This window comes from Stegostoma tigrinum, chromosome 10 (genome assembly GCF_030684315.1).
Source record: "Stegostoma tigrinum isolate sSteTig4 chromosome 10, sSteTig4.hap1, whole genome shotgun sequence".
In the NCBI taxonomy this organism is placed as follows: Eukaryota; Metazoa; Chordata; class Chondrichthyes; order Orectolobiformes; family Stegostomatidae; genus Stegostoma; species Stegostoma tigrinum.
Genome location: NC_081363.1, coordinates 50,774,995 through 50,792,764, shown reverse-complemented (window position 1 = coordinate 50,792,764; position 17,770 = coordinate 50,774,995). Strand labels below are relative to the sequence as shown.

Sequence of the window (17,770 nt, the reverse complement as noted above, 5' to 3'; positions counted from 1 at the left end):
GAATTTTATCTGGACAGAGGATTGAGAGACTTTGGAACTCTACTTCCACCACTTTTTCAGGAAGAAAGTCCTTTGAATATTTTTAAGGCAAAGGTAGATTCTTTTATTAGGCGTAGGCAGGAATGAGGATTTGAGATTTTAATCAGATAGCCCCTTGAGCCTACTCCTGCTCCTAATTCATGTTTGTATGTTGATAGCCCAGTTCTTGAGCATGGAGAAGAATAAGTAATGTGCTAGATATGTGTACATTCCTGAAGGCCATTTGGATTGAGAATGGAAGATAAAGTGTGGGCCTGGATGAACACAGCAGGCCAAGCAGCGTCTTAGGACCACAAAAGCTGTTTCAGAATCCTCTCCACATCCCCCTTTTCTGATGAAGGATCTAGGCCTGAAACGTCAGCTTTTGTGCTCCTAAGATGCTGCTTATCCTGCTGTGTTCATCCAGCCCCAGACTTTGTTATCTTGGATTCTCCGGCATCTGCAGTTCCCATTATCTCTGGGTTGAGAATGCTGTGGTCAGAAGCCTGAGACCATGACACAAATTGCAGCCACACAAATTGCAGCAACGGACAATTGAAACTGCAGAATTTTCTCATTCTTGTAAGGTTTTAACTGCTGTTGATCTAAGGTTTGACAAAGATGACAATGTTGAGCATAAGCACCTATTCCTACTTCAAAGCTTATTTTAAAAATAATGTGGAAAATCACTTTTTTAATGGGCAGAACAAAAATATACAGACATGGAAAATGTTAATATTTTAATAATGATCTCTACAGAATTGTGTAAATTGATGTGTAAAAATATTTGAAACAGAGCAAGTTTTTTGTTTTTAAAATTTGTGCTAGTATGTCATGAGTACAGGTGATAACTATCAGCAGCTAAGCAATAAAATTGGTTACTTGTCCTTTTAATGAAAATGGTATTTTCCTATGTGGGTTTGGGAGCAAAATTAAAGGAACCCCTAACTGCAAACATTGCATTTCAGTTTCCTTTCTATAAAACTCAAAAATAATATTTATTAGACTTCTTAGGAAATAAACTCAATTTATTCAACAAAAACACAATCATGATTGTATTGGTTTTATCACAATATATTGCAATCAAGAATAAGGCTTTAGCCATCATGTGTTACAACAAACATAAATTAGAATCATCAAAAATTAGAATTAAAAAATTGAAGATAATGTTCCAAAATACTCTCTAGAAAATTTGTATAAATAACAAAAGATTTTTATAAGAATGTTAAGGTTTAAAATATCTCAGCCCCAGAAGTATCATCATCATCATCATCATCATTTATAGCACTGATGCTGCCAGACTGCTCCTCTTCATTCATGGACGGTAACGTTACAGACATTTTCAAAGGAGTTGCTTGAAGTTCAGAAGACTTGTCAGCCTTGGTACCTTTTTTAAGAATAATATTAAACAAACTATGATGAATTTAGGTTCCAGAATTATGAAAAATATCGAACTTGTTAAGGTCAAGCAAGATTTTTCCATAAGCAAAACCCAAGGTGACTTTGCAGTACTCAAATTATTCCCCATTTCTGCTGTTTCAGATTGTACTTACCAGAAAACATTAACTTAAACTGCTGCCCATTATGTTCAATTTTAATGGCGTATTTGGAAATCACCTATCAAATATCTAGAACATAGAACATAGAACATTACAGCACAGTACAGGCCCTTCAGCCCTCGATGTTGTGCCGACCTGTCATACCGATCTCAAGCCCATCTAACCTACACTATTCCATGTGCATCCATATGCTTGTCCAATGACGACTTAAATGTACCTAAAGTTGGCGAATCTGATCTGGAATATGTAGTTGCTACTGTTAGACTATAAAACTGTAAGATATAGGAGCAGAATAAGGCCACAGAGTTTAGCAAGTCTGCTTTGCCATTCAATAAGATCACATCTGACCTGATATTCCTCAACTCTGCTTTCCTGCCCTATCTCCATGACCCTTGATTCCTTTACTGATTTTTTTAAAAAATCAGTCTACGTCAATATGTTAAAACACCCAGTCCTCACAGCATTGTGGTAAAGAATTTCATATACTCTGAGAAGATGTTAGAATGAAGGGCAAGGCTGGCAAGAGTGGGGAACACTGGAAGGCTAGGGATATTGAGGCTCTGGTCAAGAAAAAGGAAGAGGCATATGTTGAGTACAGACACCTGGGATCAAGTGAACCCCTTGAGAAGTGTAAGGGGAATGGGGCAAATGTAAGAAAGAAATCGGGAGGGCTGAAATGGGATAGGAGGTAGTTTTGGCAGGTAAGGTTAAGGAGAATCTTAAAGAGATCCTACAAGTATATTTTTTAACAACTAGGGAGAGAACAGTGTGCCTTAAAGATCAACAAGGATGTCTAGGTGTCAAACCACAGGAATTGGGTGAGATACTAAATGAATATTTTGCAGTAGTATTTACTGTGGAGAAAAGCTTGGAAGCTAAGGGATCTTGGGGGAATGAATAATCTTACCTTAAACAGTCCACATTAGAGGTAAGGTGCTCGAGATCTTAAAACATAAAGGTGGATAAATTCCAGGGAACCTGCTCAACTGTATCCTAGGGTATTGTGGAAAGCTAGGGAAGAAATTGCAGGGACATATTTGTATCATCTACAGCCACGGGTGAGGTGCAAGAAGACTGGAGGGTGGCTAGTATTGAATGTTTTAGTTTCAAAGAGGCTGCAAAGAAAAGTCAGGGAACCAGTGAGTCTGACATCAGTAGTGGGTTACATGTCAGAGGGGATTCTGTGCATTGGAAATCGTATCTGTCAAACTTGATTGACTTTTTTTTTGAGGATGTGACTAAGAAGATGGATGAGGGCAGAGCTGTAGACATTGTCTACTTGGACATTATTTGCACGAGCTTTAGCAAGGCCTTTTGACAAGGTTCTACATGGTAGACTGGTTAGTAAAGTTAGATCACATGGGATCCAGGGAGAACAAGTCAATTGGATACAAAATTGGCTTGATGGCAGGGGACAGAGGCTTGTTTCTTGGACTTAAGGCCTGTCACCAGCCGTGTTCGCTATCAGTGCTGGGTCCACTGTTTATCATTTTATAAAAATGATTTGGATGAACATATGGGACACATGGTTAGTAAGTTTGTGGGTGACACTAAAATTGGTTGTATAGTGGACAGTGAGCATAAGAACTAGGAATAGGCCATCCGGCCCCTTGAGCCTGCCCTGCCATTTAATAAGATGATGGCTGATATTTTTGAGACTCAGCTCCACTTACCCGCCCACTCACCATAACCCTTAATTCCTTTACTGTTCAAAACTATATCTAGCCTTGCCTTAAAAACATTGAGTGAGGTAGTTTCAACCGCTTCACTGGGCAGGAAATTCCACAGATTCACAACCCTTTGGGTCAAGAAGTTCCTTCTAACCTCAGTTCTACATCTGCTTCCCTTTATGTTGATGCAATGCCCTTTTAGTCAGAGTTTCACCTGCTCGCGGAAACAACCTCCCTGCCTCCACCTTATCTATTCCCTTCATAATCTTATATGTTTCTATAAGATCTGCCCTCATTCTTTTGAATTCCAATGAGTATAATCCCAGTCTACTCAGTGTCTCCTCATAATCCAACCCTCTCAACTCTGGAATCAACCCAGTGAATCTCCTCTGCACCCCCTCCAGTGCTAGTATATCTCTTCTCAAGTAAGGAGACCAAAACTGCACAAAGTACTCCAGGTGTGGCCTCACCAGGACCCTATACAGCTGCAGCATAGTCTTCCTGTTTTTAAATTCCATCCCTCTCGCAATGGCAGACAAAATTCCATTTGCCTTTTTAACCACCTGGCCTTTTGAAGATGGTTGTCTAAGAGTACAACGGGATCTGGATCTGCAAGGAGTGGTACATGGAATTTAATTTAGACAAATGTGAGGCGTTGTATTTTGGTAAGGCAAATCAGGGCAGGATTTACACAGTCAATGGTAGGGCCCTGAGGAGTGTTGTTGAATACACAGACCTAGTGGTTCAGGTACATAGTTCCTTGAAAGTAGCAATACAGACAGGGTGGTGAAGGTATTTGGTATGTTTGCCTTCATTGGTCAGACCGTTGACTATAGGAGTTGGGATGTCATGCTATGATTGTCCAAGACATTGGTGAGGCCACTTTGAGCGCTACATACAGTTCTGGTTGTCCTGCTGTAGGAATATGTTGGAAAGGGTGCAGGAAAGATTTACAAGGATGTTACTGGGACGGGAGGGTTTGATTATAAGGAGAAGCTGGATAGGCTGGGATTTGCCCTGGAGTATAGGAGACTATAGGGTGTTCAAAATTACAGGAGGCATAGATAAGGTGAATAACAAAGATTTTTTTCCCCAGGGTAGGGGAGTCTAAAATTAGAGGGCATCGGTTTAAAGTGAGTGGAGAAAGATTTTAACGAGGACCTGAGGGACAACATTTTCTACACAGTGAGAGTTTTGCATATGGAATCAACTGGCAGAGAAAGTGATAGATGCAGGTACAGTTACAACTTCTAAAAGCTATTTAGACAGGTATGTGGACAGCAAAGGATTATAGAGGTGTAGGCCAAATGTAAGCAAATGGGACTAGTTTAGTTTGGGAAACATATCAGCATGGATGAATTGGACCAAAGGGTCTGTTTCCACGCTGTATGACTCTTCCTCGATGAAAATCCCTCATCTGATTTAAGTGAGTGATGCCTAACTCAGTTTATGTCCTTGGGTCCTAGACAATCTTTTAGCATCTATGTCAACTCCTCCACTCCTAAGAACTTTAGTTTCAATAAAATCACCTTTCCAATTTTCTAAACACCGAGAAGTGCAACCATCACATCTCTCTGCTGATTTTGAAAATCCTTCTATACCCAGAATCAACTTAGTAAACCTTCTTGGACAGCCTACAATGTCATTTATATCTTTCCTTAGATAAGGGGACTAAAATTGTTCATAATATTGTAGGTGTGGTCAGGCAAATTCCTTGTATAGTTTTAGAAAGACCTCCCTATTTCTCTATTCCATTCCTTTTGAAGTAAAAGCCAATAGTCCGTATGCCTCCCTTTTTATCTGCTGAATGTGGATACTAATATTTTGTGATTCATGCATGAGTTCTTGCTATCTCAGTGATTTATATCCCTCTGTCGGCTGTTTGCGCCATCCTCACTATTTGCCTTCCCAGGTATTGGGCCATCCACAGACTTGCTAATGATTCATTTCATTATCCAAGTCATTAATATGTATTGTAAACAAGTGGTCCCAGCCCTGATCCTTGGGATTCTCCACTAGTTACAGGTTGACACCTTGAAGATCCCCTTTAACCCACTGTTTCTTTGTTAACCAATCCTCTATCCATGCTATTAAACTACCCCCACACCACGAAGCTTTAAATCATTTTGACAAATCTTTTATTGAGAGGTTTTTGGTAACGCATCCACTATATCTGTAATTACTTCCTTTAAATCCTAAATTGCACCCCATCAGGTCCAGGGGACTTGCGGGCTTGTTGACAGTGATCAGATGCCCAAGAATTAAAGTGGTGAAATGTGAAAAGTGTGTAAAGTAACAAAAGCATAACTGCATTATTACTGATCTCATCAGATACATTTCAAAAATTACTGACAGAAATATTGAGCTCATGAGTGCTAAAGCCTTTTGGATTATAAGAATATCCTCCTTTTTAAAGAAGCTTATGCTAATTACTTTGCTTATAGGATTGAATGACCATATCTAACCAGGATAGCTGAATAATGAATACCTCAAGTGATACTTTCTTTTCCAACATAGTAAGATATTTTAGATTCACAACATATAGTATACATTGTACACCCTCTGGATTTTACTGAGTGGCTCGGATTGTCAATGACGTTGAGGTGATTCCAGGGAATAATACAGTTGCTATTATAAACTACTGTATTGGTCTGTGTGCCAATGCTAAGGAGACAAAGACTGTGTTTGCCAGTTGCTCCATTCTGCCGAGGTGCAGCATGGTCTAGGTGTTTAGCATGAAACTGCTCTTGATGTGTCCACAGTGGATCAAAGTTTAAAATAAATCATTGCTTGGCAAATGTCAGATATAAGGAGTTAAAACAATTCTGACTTAAATATTCTTTTAGCCAACAAATACAAATTAATTTTTGGTCCTCCCCTGTTAATCACATTGTTATTAAATTTCACTTTCAGCAGAAAATAATTTAAGGGCATAACTTTCTCAAGCAGAACAATTCTAAATATCCCTCAGCTTGTGTACAAATATCACTAAGCCATGCAATATATTCTGAAAAGAATGTTTTAAGTTCTTAAACTAGATTTATTTTAACAATTATGTTGCCTGTTCTGTATATTTAACAGATTAATTTCATGAATAAAATTGTTGCTGTGATAATGCTGTTTTTTCCCTCAAGGAAAACATACACTCAGATGTAAGCTACTTAGCTTGAGCATATTTCACTGTAAGTAATAACATTCAATAAAAAGTTTTAAATTCAATGCCAGTGAGCATTTGGTTACCATCAAATGATCTTTGAACAAATAAAATTAGTTTACATGCCAGAGTGTAATAAAATTATTTTATCAATACTCCAATCATTCTAACTATAAACTGCACTTTCTGATTGGTCCTATACTGAAGATTTGCATTGTGCTCTGTTGTAAATGTTTTTACTTGGCTTTTCACAACACAGATGAATTATAGCTAGATGAAATAGAACAATAGATAGCGAAGCAGAAAGCATAGTGTTGTGCTGTGACAGCACCTGGCTGTTCAGGCAAGGGTGATGAAAATTAATTAATAGCTTTCCATTGAAATATAGTGATACACTGATCTGCCATGTGTTATTTATGAGAAGTGATCATTAATTAGATTTTTAATGAAAATACATAATGTGAATGTCATCCATTAAAAATTCAGAGATCCACTGCCTTGTGCATGTGGTACTTTAAGTTTCCGCTGAACTGATGGGGGTTGACTTTATGAAAAGAAAATATGGCCCAGCAATACTAGCATGCATTGTTTTCAAGTATTCAGACTTCATATGGTTCGCAGTTTCTATAATTAACTATTTTGTTTCTTTTAAACACCCCCCAAAAAAATAAGAAATCCTGGGTATTGCCATCAAAATAGTCTAATGGAGTTGGCAACCAGACTTCAAAATAAAACCTGTTGAGTCCTTTTAACTTGTGTCTTTCATTGTTCATTCAGGATGAAGAGATCTCTGAGGAATTCTTATGTATGAAGTTGGGGAAGAAAACTGTGATATGTAAAGCATCTAAAACTAAAAGCGAAAGAACTGGCAAGTCAATTTAGTTGTAAATTTAAGTTGTTTTTAGCTGATGAAAAAAAAATGCATTGGTCTTATTTGTATCAAGTTACATTCTATGGTGGGGTGAGGAGTAACTAAATGAGCCTGAGAATGGAAAGCACAGTGTGCAATGTGGCTAAATTGTGCACCCTGCCTAATTAAATTTTATGGAGGCAGGTTGAACTGCAGAGAGGAGGATGATTGATTTTGAATATTATGCCAACCTGTGGTAGGTTTGTACTTGATGCTTTTTTTTAGAAAGTTCTTTCACCATAATACTATTGGCCCATAGTTCTCTTGGGCTGTACTCTCAATAGAGAGAAATGATTGGTGAATTAACCTGAGGGTCACCACGACTCAGGCAAGGGGACAGGTTGTGAAAGAGATCCTTCTTTCATGGTCAACTCAGTAGGTATGGGAATTGACCTATGCTGTTGGCATCACCCTACATTGCAACCAGCCAAGTGAGCTTTTCCAGAGAAATTTGCAAACTCCTGAGATGGAGGACCACTGACAGCTGCAGCTTTCCAAATGCGTTTCCTAGCCACCACCTAACTGTTTTGCTTCACAACGCTGTCTGTGCAAACTCTATGGATACCATGGTCCTTTGTTGATGGACTACAAACTACCCCCTCATGCCATTTTTTTTCCTACTTGCTTTTATGCAAGTATTTATTCCATTTCCTTCTGAATACTGATATCGCGTGTGATAAGATCAAAATTAGGAGGAAGTGCATTTCAAACACTAACCATCCCATGTGCAGAGACAGTAGGAACTGCAGGTGCTGGAGAATCTGAGATAACAAGGTGTAGAGCTGGATGAACACAGCAGGCCAAGCAGCATCAGAGGAGCAGGACAGCTGACGTTTCGGGCCTAGACCCTTCTTCAGAAACCATCCCATGTGCAATTTTCTTTTCTTGCCATCTTTGGTTGTTTTGCAAATCAACTGAAATATAGTTAAATCTGAGCCAACTGATTTGTTGATCCTTCAGCTATTGGAAAGTAAATCAATTTATTCTGTTAACCCCTCATAATTTTATATAGCTGCATCAAATATCTCTGTGTTTCTTGGCTGTAAGGAGAACAACCTCACTTCTCTGTGATTCCTCATCCCTGGAGTGGTTCATATAAACCTCTTCTGAAAATTCTACAATGCCTTCACATCTAGAATTGTAAGATTTAACTGTTTCATATAGGTTTGCAAAGTGCCTTTGCTTTTATACTCTATGCCTCTTTATTTATAAAGTCATCAAAAGCACTTTACAATCACAGCTTTTTCAGATAATTACCCTCAATTTGGATATTCATATCCTGTAACCAGTTCTATATTGAACCTAGCCCAATGCCAAAGATCACAACTTCTTTTTCAAAAGTTTGTATCAATCTTTTCAAGGACCCCTTCTGGATTTTCAGGGACTTTTTTTTTCATTCCACTAGTGCTATTAGGTATGCAGTCATGTAGTAACAATTACGTCTGTATTTGAGTTGACCTTCGGATTACTTGGACTCTCAAACAGAATTTGAAGAATTCATCAATATCTGATGGTAAGAGATTGACATGCAATAATCCAGAGTGAAGAAAAATGAAGTGGCAGACAGCAGACTTCAGTAGCGCATGAACAGAGCTGTGCAAGATTGCTTGGAAAAAGAGGTTGGCAGGAGAAACAGCAACTGTTGGGTTATTGTTAAGAAGAGCCTGGTTCAGATGCAATCAAGATATATTTCCCATATGGGAAAAGTAGAACAAACAAATCCAGAGCTCCTTGAATGGTGAATGAGATAGAAATTAAGATAAATAAGAAAATGCTTACTTATGACATATGTCAGAGAGGAATATTGAGGGTTAAGAGGGGAGGTGAAAAAGCAAAAAGAGAACCATGGAGGAATTATCAGAAAAGACTAACAGACTATTGAACACCTCTTCACATTGGCTTTCATTGGCCATAAATATAATAGGTGTGTGTCTGATTAAGGACAATAAGAGTATTTACACCCAGTGTTAAAAGAATACTTTGCATTGGTCATTATTGAAGAAAGAGATGCTACCCAGGCCATGGTGACAGGAAGAGATTCTAGAAGGGTCCAAAATAAATAGGGCAGAAACACTGAATAGACTGTTTATACTTAAAGTTGACGAGGCATTGGGGCCGATGAGATGGTTCCGAGGATTTTGAGGAAGTGAGAGTGGCAGTTATAGAGATACTGGCCACTGTATATCAGTCTTTTCTAGGAGTTAGAAGACGAGAAAATTGTAAATATACTGCCTTATTCAAGAAGTGCTTATACTCGCAGCTTAGGAATTACAGATTAATTCGTTTGACTTCACTGGCGTGGAAGCTTCTAGAAACATTTTTTTTGAGATAGAATTAGGAAAAAGGTGGGTTGTTTAGTTTGAGTCAATGCGGAAGTCTAAAGAGGAAACTGCTCAACTAACTTGCTGAGTTATTTGAAGGAGTAATACTGTTGTAGTGTAAGTGGATATTTCAAAGGCATTTGATTATAGTGGCACACAACAGACTTGTGACAAAATACATGGTAGATGAGCTTCAATGCAGAGAAGTGTGAGGTGTAGTATGATGGTAGGAAGAACATTGAAAGGCAATATACTACAGGGGGTAAAATCCTTAGCAGGTCAAAGGAGTAAAGGGACCCAGGTATTTATGTGGACAAATCATTTAAAGCAGCAGGACAAGTGGAGAAACAGTAATAAAACATATAGTATTCTTGGCTTTGTTAATTGAGGTTATAGAAATGTAGGTTCAATATTGTCTTCTCTTTGATCTCGTAAATATACTTAGCTGGGTTATTGTGTATAGTTCTGGGCACCATATTAAGAAAGTGAGTGTGGAAGCAGTTCACTTCAGTTACAAGGATAGATTTAAGAAGTTGAGACACTCTCTCCTTGGAGAGAAAGCTAACAACAATTGACATAGGTTACCAAAATCATGACTGGGGAGGATATGGTAGATGAGGAAAAATGATTTCTGTTATAAATGGAACAAGAACACTGGAATACCCAGCCTGCAAGTGTGGTGATGGTAGGTTCAATTGGGGCATTCAAGGGGGAATTTTGATTGTTTGGATAAAAATCAATGTGCTGGAGGTTGGAGAGGTGGATAAAGCATGAGATTGGCACTAGGTAATGATGCTCACTTTTGCTGGGTGTAATACAATGGGTCAAATGGGCTAACACGCCTGTGATTGCATAATATCTTCAATTATCACTACTCCATTTAAACCCAAAGCCACAACACCAGGAAAGCATTAATTTCTCATGCACCAATGATTTTAAATTCGCACGACACAACAGTCACCAGTTAGAATTTTTAAAAATAATAACTAATACATTCCTACACATAGCCAACTCCATAAACACCTTCCCTAGGCTGCTGAAGTAACATTTCCATCGCACAAGCTGGAACAATTCAGTAAGGCTGTTTGGGCAGAAATGCAATACTTCCAACACACGATAGTGGTCACGTGGCTTCGATCATGTAGCATGTTCATCGCACACAGTCAGCTTTCAGCCAGTGCAGTAAAAACAGTGGAAACCAGATTGTTTTTACTGTGAGTTTATGACCTGTTGTCTGAGTGAAGCTGAGATATGAGTGTTTAAAGGGTTGTACTGAAGCACAATGACAACTGAGGCAGTAATGTTAAGAGATGTTAAAAGCTATTGATGAAAATTGAAAAGGAACAAAAACAGGCCAAAAGTGAAACACTGGTTAAGACACAATGGTTACAACTTTTCTTCTGGCGCAGGTCAAAATGAAAGATGATATGGACATTTTTATGTTCATTTTTCCATGGACAATATGGAAGAATTATAAAGTTGCAATATGGTTAATTAATAAACTAGAGCAGCTATGAGTAGCTACATGTATCTTTGTGATCAATAGGAACTTCACGAACAGTTTGCTGAAGCCTGTAAATTTACACAATTCAAAGACAATCAAATTAAAGACTGGATTGTATTGGACAAAAAAAATTGTGCAGTGAGATCACAGCTACTGAGAGGAGAATCTTTTCATTCAAAAGTGATCAACATGTATGGAAGCACTTGCATCATAAATCAGAACTAGGCATGTTCGTGGCAAAAAAGAGCAGGCCTTGCGTTGTGCTGACAGACATTCCAAGTAGAAAGGATGGAATGATCACAGGGCAGGATGCAAATCCTACAGGAGATAGTACACATTAGAAGGCAGGTCCTGCAGGGAATAAGCAGTGTTCTCACTGCAAGAAGGTGAACCATTGAGTACAAAGTCATATGTCTGGAAAGAAAGACAACAAGCAGGTACAAATGGGCACTGGAGAGAGATTAGCTCAAGATTTTGATAGATCATTTCACACTGAAGCAATACATTGTGGAATCAAGTCAATAAGTGATAAACTATTTGCTTGTTGGAATGATGCTTACAAAAGAAGGCCATCAGTATCAGACAGAGACAAGTGCATCATGCAACATGACGTTCACGAATGTGTGGGAAGTGAGTCAGCATTGCAATCCAGAAACGAAACCCTTGAAACTATGGTTGAGGCACTTGAATAGTACCATTTTCATGCTGAGAGAACAGATCAGTGAAACCCCAATGAAACAACAAGAATAGCTGAAAATCCAACACATGGGCAATAGCCAATTGAGTGAGGTTCCCATTATCCATGGAATTTAACTCCTCCAATGACTTAAAAGTCTTTAAGAGAGAATGCAAGGAGAGAAAATTGGAATGGAAAAAGGTGTTCGTAAACACCGTGGGGCCAAACTACGTATCTGCAAAATGGCCAGCATGTGCAAACTTTAATACTTGCTGTGATAAAACAAAATATTGGAAATACTCAACTAGCCGGTCAAGTAGAATCTGAAAGAAAAGAGTTGAAGTTTAAGGTCGGTGGCTCTTCATCATAACCCATTTTGTTTTTAAATATCTACTATGTTGGGTCTGCACATATATATTTACAGAGCATTTTTAACAAATGCAGTAATTGAAAAATCAAACTTTAAATGTACTTAATTGCATCTGAAACCAAACAATTGGTTCAAAGTGAGATGTTGATTATCATATTTCTTGAAGGAAAACATCTTTGCTCCATGTTTTGCCTTCAGTAACCCGAGACACATATCTTGATCATTAATGCATTTATTAATCTGCTTCACAACCCACAGAAGGGCCACTAACATTCTGGTCAAATGTGCCTTCCAAACCTAAATACGCTCCAAAATTAGACAGAGTGAAATAACTCTCAGTTGACCACCTTAAACAGAAATGTGGGGATAGATATGTGATTATAGAGGCAGCTATTTCGTTGTTTTTGCATTTAGGCTTATTGAATTGTCCTAGTACAACAAACAGAAATATCAGGTGGACTCCCTTATGAATGTATAATGCTTGCTGCCTGATTTCCCGATATATGCTCTGCCCATGAGTCACTTTAGGTCTGGGTGGAAGAAAGAGAAAATCTGGCCTGCAGAATACTCTGAATTCAAAGTTGCTTAATTATTTTGTGTTGAATTCTGATTTCGCATTGCTGCTCAGCTTACTTCAAATTACTGGATTTTCTTATTGGCGCAGTGCTAATGGGTTTGAACAATACAGTACAATTGCAATAATTTTTTTTCCAGAATTTGATTACAGCATTTATGAAATTTGTATCACTGCTTGGTGATAAAAATCTACAGAATCTTGATCAGATTATTAGTTCCACAGTCAGGAATTTATTCTAGATACCACTGTCACTGCCTAAATGTCAAAAATAAACAAGTGGGAAAACATTTAATGAGTCTACAAATTCCTGGAAACAAATGGCCAAATTACTAGCACCTGCAAAAAGGGATCACATTTCTCCCATTCTGGAAACCTTGGGACAATATTATTTACATTTTCACTTAATACTAGATTCTACCTAATTCAACATCAATTATTTCCAGCTGCAGACTTTAAACACTTCTTTCCCAACAAACCTGTTGTCACAGGTAGGGTTCTCTAAGCACAACATGTTATCTGAATGTCCTTGAATGGAACACCTGGGGGCTATTTCACATATAATCAAATCTTCAGGGAGCACTGACAGATTTTTCTTCCAACAGTGTTTTGAGCATACAAAGGCTAGCTTATATGAAGCTCAGTCTTACGAATTGCTTTTGAAAGTCAGATGGTATTATAGCACATACAAACAGATTGTAGATAGAAGTCATCTCAAAACAAGCCTCACAATCTAATCTGTTACTTCAGTAAACTAAACACTGTACCTGCAAGTTGTGATAAGATGGATGTTTTGTTTGACATGCATTTTCTCTTTTGTGACTAGTTAATATGTGAAAAATCTTCCATTAATGCTTATTTTACAACCTGTATTCAGGGCTTAAAACATATCTAACTATGATATTAATAAATTTTTACCATCAGTGATATAATTTCCAGTTTTCTGTTTTATCTTTTGAAATTTTATTGGATCTGTACATTAAATGTGGTATGTGGGGTTCATGATTTATCGAAAATTCATTTGTCAAAGGCCTGTTTCCTTTGTAGTGGTGGTTTTCATAGGAATATAAGATTTACTAGATTGTTAAAGACCAAGGTCTACAGAGTTGCATTCTTCCATCTTGATAGGTATACAATACAAAAATGGGGTTGTTGACTAATCAGGACAATTGACCACATTTGAACTGGAGCTTACAGTGCCCTGCTGGTCCCCGTTGCACCAACTAAAATGTCAGGGAATAGGGGTTGAGCTCATCAACAATGCTTCAAAACAAATTTTCACTGAGAGCAGCATTAATTACTTTAAGGTGAGACGTCTGTCTGTTTCTTGGATAGAAGTCCTTCCTTAGAGAAATGCCAGCCAATCAAATAGCCCGTTGTTCCAATAGTTTCAAATATTAGCAAGGAGCAGTGACCATTGCTGGGACAGCAGGCAATCAAATAGTACCAAGGAGCTCAAGTAAGCCTGTGATTGGAGGTCTCAACAAGAGTTCAAGAGGCAGAAGGGAAGGGTTAAAGAGGAGACTGTCCTTTTATAGGTTATCTCTGATAATCCAAGGGACCACCTGCACCCTCTTGCATTGACATGCTCAGCTAATCTTCTACAAGGTGTGGACCTCCATTGGGCAACAGTAAAATTACTTAATATTTAAGGGCCTTAAGAGTGACCGGGAAGGTCACACAATGCCTTATCAATGTTCTGTAAAATTTCAGACAGGTTGGAGATGGGTGGGTAGGCAACAGGAAAGTCACTGCTCGATTGTATCCACAGCCCCTGGCTTGTAGTGGGAGGGAATACAGTCCCAGCTCTGTCAATTAGTCGACAATAGAAATGGACTCCATGTGGGAAAACAAATAGCAGAAGAAAGCACCAGTCCAAAGTCACATTTTTTTTTCTCCAAAGCACATAATGTGTTTCAGTATTCAACAGCCAGTATTTTATCAAGTGTGTATCATCCTGCGGTTGCATAATCTCTCCAGATTAGGTCACTCAAATGATTGCACCCTAAACCCATAATTGTAACAATAAAGATTGTTTCTCCTGAGACAAGCCTGCTCACAACCTTCAGTTCTATGCATGACAAACGTATCCCCATCACAAACTGTTCCTGTACTCGAGGAGCCTGTGAAACGCTGGGACTCCCACTGCAATTAGCCACTTTATTTCTGCCGAACACGAGATCACCAACTCTTTGACTGCTTTTCTCATTTGGAGAGCTGGCATAGACACGATGGGCTGGATGGCTTCCATCTGTTTTGAAATAACTGAGATTCTGGATATTTGAGTAAACCGTGCCCCAATCCCAGTGCTATTAAATTCTAGTCTTATTTCCCTGGGCCGCTAAAAACCAAGATTACCCGCAGACTATCTCTAAAATCATTTATTTTCCCCCACTCCAGAGGGCAGGAACAGCTGTGTTTGCTCATTACTACTGTTTTATTGCCAAGGTAAGATATAATCTCCTGAGTTACAAAATGGAATTTATAAACAGGTTGCCCAAAACATGGCTACAGACAAACGAAAACCTGGGTTACCAGGATTTAATTTAAAAAATCTTTTTAAAAGGACAGAAATAGAACACCCAGATAAACTCCAATCTGGATTGAACAATCACAGAAGGTGCAGGATTTAGTGGAAAGTAACACTCTCTTAGCTGTTCTAAGAATCCAAGAAGTCTTAAATATTTTCTTTTGAAATTAAGCATTGTATGCTGAACATCCTCCCAGAGATCAGATCCATGTTAAACACATACAGCACTTCAATAATTTTCAGTCAGTCATAGTGCTACCTCATCATAGTAGTTATTGGATAGAGCAGGCAAATTACATTCTCTCAAATGCCTTGCTATAAGTGGTGGGTACAGTATCTTCTGCAGATTTGGAATGCCAAAAGTGCTGTATAAAAATTAAGAATGGAGGAAGAGGTGAATATAATTGAGGCAACAGATGAAATTTTCAAGGAAATTGGTAAAGTGTATCTTCCATGGCATCATAGTCCCAAAAGTAGCTTTAATATGAGGAAATGTTACCCCTGCTTTTCTCGAAGAGCGCATTAATTACCAACATTACCAGAATAGAATAGTCTTTATTGTCACTTGCACTCAAATGAGTGCACTGAAAAGTTTGTGATGTAGCTGCTTTCGTGCCATCTTAGGTACAGGTACTTTTTAAGTGTTTGTTAAAGAATTGAAAACGTAAAACAATAGTCGAGCATAGGCATACAAAGTTTTAAAAAGTATTCTAATTACTAAAGTCCAGAATAAGACTAAAATGCATCTTTTCTCAAATTATAGCCTTTTTTACTGTGGCCATGCCTACTGGGCTTCAGAACATGAGGCCTCACTGCCTTCTGCTCTGGGCTCCGGCCCGCTACTCGCCTCTGAAACTCCTCTCCCAGGCCAGCCTGACCTCAGGCTACCACCCACTCTGAGCTCTGGCCTGCGATTCGTCTCCGGGATTCGTCTCCCACATTATCATGGTTTCCAACTCGTCTTCCATGCCAGCTTGACTCAGATCTGCCTCCATTCCCTCCGGGTAAGTTTTAAGAAGTTAAAAGTTTGGGGGAAGGGGGTGAAGACAAACTGCAGAGAGAGATGAAAAAGGAAAGGAAAAGGAACTGGCAAAGTATTGGATCTCCAGGTGGAGTGTCCTATTCTGCTGCCATCTTGGACCTGAATAAGGTTGGGATCCCAGTGGAGAGTCATCAGTACAGTATACTCTTACGGGCATGTTCATTATGTTGGTCATTTTATTTTTAACTATCAAAGTTCCTTTAACACATCTTTCAATATCTTTGTTTTTTTTTGAAAAACATTTTCACTCCACCTCTCCCCTGCCATTTAAATTCACATTCTTTCTCCTCAAAACTCATTTCAAGACCGTGCTCATTTTTCAATTCAGGTTAGCATGCATCCTTTCTTCAATTAATACTTTCTTTACTTCTCACTTGCTATTATCCAGCTGTTATGACTGGTATTCCTCCTTGTCTTGCTGTATTTTAGCTTCAGATACCTTTCACCAGTCATCGATACAAACATTCATTTCATGAGTCAGGACAGCAAATAAAAGCAATCCAAATTAACCATGAAGCATTTCAACCAAATTTAATACTGTTCTCATTCAAAACCAAAACATACAAATTCTTGATCAGCGGATATTGTTCAGGAGTGAACTGCCTGGCTAATTTTCCTCTCTCTGACCCAGAGTACTTGGGTCAATCATAGCATGTCAACCGCTACACTGTCTGAGAGCAGTCAAGGAACTGTGCAAACAAATTTTCTAGTCTGCACTGTTCATTTGGTTCTTACTAAGTTATGTATATACCCACCTGGCCATCAGAGAATGGCTGTTGCCATTTCCATGTGTCACCTTGTTGCTTGTAAGTTATAGATCTATATTCACCGCCCAAACTCTGTATATATTAATGGCATTTTATTACCACCTACATGATTTTTATTTTCAGGTGTACGTACAAACATAGGGCTGGATTTTTATTTTGGAGTCAGGAATCCAATGTCTAGTTCACTTTCAGGTGCTGATATGGCATCAACATCACATGTCATTATCCTAGTATGCAAAGTCATTCACTGGGGCAGACGATGCTTAGAAGTGGGAACTGGCTTTGGAGTACAATATTCAAAAGCAGAAGGCAGCAATGAATGAGCTTGTTGTTGCCATGCAGATCAGAGCAGGCAGAAAGTAAAGTCCAGCATCCTCATGTTACATATAAGTGGCCAAACGATCAATCATATGACTTGAGCAGGTCTTACTTGGCTCAACTAAAGGCACCTGTTGAGCCATTGCTCGAGAGCCTCTGTGTGAATAACCCGTTTTCCTCAATATTGAAGTTCAGCAGCAACCCTACATTACGGCAGTGTTCCAGTCGTATGTTATGAATAAACATCCACTACCAGTTGCATCCAACCCTCCATTCCAGAAAGGGTCTGAAGGTTGTTTGGGAACATCAGCAGACAGTGAACGCTAGTGAGCCTTAACAAGGAAAGGCTTAACAACA

At 38.6% G+C, this 17,770-nt stretch overlaps 1 protein-coding gene across 2 annotated transcripts in view; it reads right to left on the bottom strand.

The window, feature by feature from the left end:
* Positions 1–1,114: 1,114 nt before the first annotated feature.
* Positions 1,115–17,770, bottom strand: part of kiaa0586 (KIAA0586 ortholog) — a 490,003-nt gene continuing 473,347 nt past the window's right edge. For both annotated transcript variants that reach the window (XM_048537548.2, XM_048537549.2), the window contains exon 32: positions 1,115–1,405. In XM_048537548.2, the coding sequence (XP_048393505.1) occupies positions 1,251–1,405 (155 nt within the window). In that variant the 3' untranslated portion in view covers positions 1,115–1,250. The remainder of the gene's footprint in view (positions 1,406–17,770) is intronic.